Below are 3,437 nucleotides of genomic sequence, written 5' to 3' on the forward strand. Positions count from 1 at the left end.
AAAGGGATAGGTGCTATTTTTCAGTGCCTCTCTCCTACACAGCGGCGATAGATCCTCGCCTCCACAGTTTGCGTGTGGCTGTGTGTGTGTGTGTGTGTGTATTCTTTGCGCCCGCGTACGTGTGTGTCAGGGAGGTACTACTTGATCGATTGGTCGTAAATGTGTTCAGTCAGAACATCCAGCAGGTCTTATGAAATACACACGCAATCTGTGTAACTCTGTGTGTGTGTGTGTGTGTGTTTTTTTTGTTTTTCAGGAGAACCTACTGATGCGTATCCATTTCCACATCAGCGCCGAGACCAGAGAGGACATCTGTACAGCTAAACACTGTATACCACACCAGAAGTTTGCCATGACGCTGTTCGAACAGGTGGGATGGACATATACCAAACCATAACACATTCATAGGGATATTCTGTTTACACAATGGATCAAAAAGTGACAAGGAAAAGAAGACCAAGAAACAACTCAGGCCCCCGAGGCCTGGGGATGCACATCAGTTGTGTTACTGTTTCGACTGAAGCAAAGGGCCTCCACTCGGGCCGGCCCGTTGTGGATAAGAGAACAGAATGTCTCTGTACGTCTTTATAATATAAAGAGATATTTCTTTCTTTTTTTTCAGTGTGTGTGTAATAGTTGTGGAGCCTCGTCGGACCCCCTCCCCTTCATTCAGATGGTTCACTACATCTCGACCACGTCCCTCTGGTGAGAACAGACATATCTGTGTGTAGAGTGTGTGTGTGTGTGTGTGTACAGTGTGTGTTCTTGAGGAAATGTGTATGTCTAGTATCTGTGTGAATGTGCGTGTTTGTGTGCGTGTGAATATATATATGTGTGTGTGTGTGTGTGTGTGTGTGTGTGTGTGTGTGTGTGTGTGTGTACAGTGTATAGTACAGTGTTTTTTCTTGAGGATGTGTGTGTACACTGTATAGTACACCGTGTTCTGTTCGTGATGATCTATGGGTAACTGACAAAATAATGGAAACACTTCTTCAATAAGGGTTGCAAAGTATGTTGAATGCAGGTGCCTCCACAGAGATCTCAGGGACTTTGAAAGAGGGATCTTAAAGGGGCATGTCAGTCACCAGATCTCCACCCAATTGAACAGTTCTGGGAGATTCTGGAGCAGCGCCTGAGATGGCGTTTTCCACCACCATCAACATTTCTCCTGGAACAAAATGGTGTCGCGTCACTAGAATCTATGCCACGGTGCTTTGAAGCTGTTCTGGTGGCTCGTGGTGGCACTTCATGTTGGTGTTTCCTTTATTTTGACAGTTACCTGTATGTGTGTATAGTTTAGTGTCTTGAGGACACGTGTGTGTGTGTGTGTGTATGGTTTAGTCCAGTGTGTGTTCTTGAGGACACGTGTGTCTGTGTGTGTATGGTTTAGTCCAGTGTGGGTGCTTGAGGACACGTGTGTGTGTGTGTGTGTGTATGGTTTAGTCCAGTGTGTGTTCTTGAGGACACGTGTGTGTGTGTGGTGTGTGTGTGTATGGTTTAGTCCAGTGTGTGTTCTTGAGGACACGTGTGTCTGTGTGTGTATGGTTTAGTCCAGTGTGGGTTCTTGAGGACACGTGTGTGTGTGTGTGTGTATGGTTTAGTCCAGTGTGTGTTCTTGAGGACACGTGTGTGTGTGTGTGTGTGATGTGTGTGTGTGTGTGTATGGTTTAGTCCAGTGTGTGTTCTTGAGGACACGTGTGTATGTGTGTCCTTGCTGCAGTAACCAGGCGGTGAGGATGTTAGAGTGCAGAGAGAAGCCCACCCCCGACATGTTTGGAGAGCTGCTCCGTAACGCCAGCAACATGGGAGACCTACGCAACTGCCCAGTGAGTGTACACACACACACACACACGCACACACACGCACACACACACACATGCATGCAAACAAACACACTCACGCATTGATGAACACACATTGACAGCTCTTTGTACTGGCTTGCATGCAGGTGTGTGTGTGTGTGTGTGTGTGTGTGTGTGTGTGTGTGTGTGTGTGTGTGTGTGTGTGTGTGCGTGTGTGTGTGTGTGTGTGTGTGTGTGAGCTTTGTGCTGCTGCCGCATGGTAGAGAGCTGTTGGTGTGAGGCGGTGAATAGATCCAGTGCTGCTCCACACACCCTGCCCCTCGCTGCCAGAGTACCTACACAAAGGGCCTCTTCTCTGGGCAGAGCCTGGCGGCTGGCCCCTTCTACAACCCCCCATCCCTCCAGTCCCCAGTCTCCCTGCTAGTCACATCGCCATTATCTTGTTATTGTGAGGCTGAGAGGATCCCTTCACTCTATACTTCTGCAATACTGCCTGTGATAGCTTTGGCCCTATGCTACATCCCGTGTTAATCCCATGGTCCCATGCTCTTCTCCCGGTCCCATGCTCTTCTCCCGGTCCCATGCTCTTCTCCCGGTCCCATGCTCTTCTCCCGGTCCCATGCTCTTCTCCCAGTCCCATGCTCTTCTCCCGGTCCCATTCGGAGTGTGTGCCCTGTTGAGTGTGTGTTTTTCAAATGAGTTGTGTGTACTGCTATGAGAGTGTCTGTGTCCCTTTCTCAGGACCAGGTCGTCCTGGCATAATCCCTTCCTGTCAGTACCAGTGCCAGCCTGGTCCAACCCGCTACCCACGAATGGAGTTTGTGTGTGTGTGTGTGTATGTTTGTCTTTGTGTGTGTGTTCTGGCACTCTCTCTGGTTGCCAGGGTGTTCTCAGGCTGTTTTCGAGACGGCTTTGCCAGCCCTGGTGTGTGCGTTTGTGTGTTCATTTCTGTGTGTGCGTGTGTGTGTGTTCTGCCAGCTCTGTGGTTGGTCGTGAGTCAGAGGAAGAGTCTAGAACACATGGTTCTGAACTCAACAGAACAGAAGGCTACTGGACAAACACTACTCAGCAAACTATCCCTCTCTCTCCCAGATTCCAAATAAGATTCCTCAGATTCCTTAATAATCACTTCAAACCATTCTTCTTCTCTTTTAATAACGGTATTATTTTCTGTTTTCCTCTGCCTCACTTCCAACCCTGCAGAGTAACTGTGGGGAGGTGTTGCGTATCCGCCGTGTGTTGATGAACTCTCCAGAGATAGTGTCCATCGGCCTGGTGTGGGACTCAGACCACTCTGATCTGGCTGAGGACGTCATTCACAGCCTGGGCACCTGTCTACGCCTGGGGGATGTAAGACACGCACACACACACCCGCACGCACGCACACACACACACACACGCACGCACGCACGCACGCACACACACACACACACACACACACACGCACGCACGCACGCACGTACGCACGCACGCACGCACGCACACGCACGCACGCACACACACACAATGATTAACCTTAGCAGAGGCTTTAGCTCAGTGGTCTTTATTTCTTCCAATTGCCCAGGCAACATACCTCATACCTGCTCTTCCTTTATCCTCTAGTACATCTGATTTCTCTCCCTCTCTCTCTCTCTC

General features: G+C 49.5%; 1 protein-coding gene across 1 annotated transcript in view; it reads left to right on the forward strand.

Moving 5' to 3' along the window:
* Positions 1–3,437, forward strand: part of LOC109869988 (inactive ubiquitin carboxyl-terminal hydrolase 54) — a 21,880-nt gene that overhangs the window by 16,761 nt on the left and 1,682 nt on the right. The window contains exons 5-8 of the mRNA XM_031804582.1: positions 257–370; positions 623–705; positions 1,721–1,826; positions 3,006–3,152. Coding sequence (XP_031660442.1) covers positions 257–370; positions 623–705; positions 1,721–1,826; positions 3,006–3,152 — 450 coding nt within the window. The remainder of the gene's footprint in view (positions 1–256; positions 371–622; positions 706–1,720; positions 1,827–3,005; positions 3,153–3,437) is intronic.

This window comes from Oncorhynchus kisutch, linkage group LG25 (assembly GCF_002021735.2).
Source record: "Oncorhynchus kisutch isolate 150728-3 linkage group LG25, Okis_V2, whole genome shotgun sequence".
Lineage (NCBI taxonomy): Eukaryota > Metazoa > Chordata > Actinopteri > Salmoniformes > Salmonidae > Oncorhynchus > Oncorhynchus kisutch.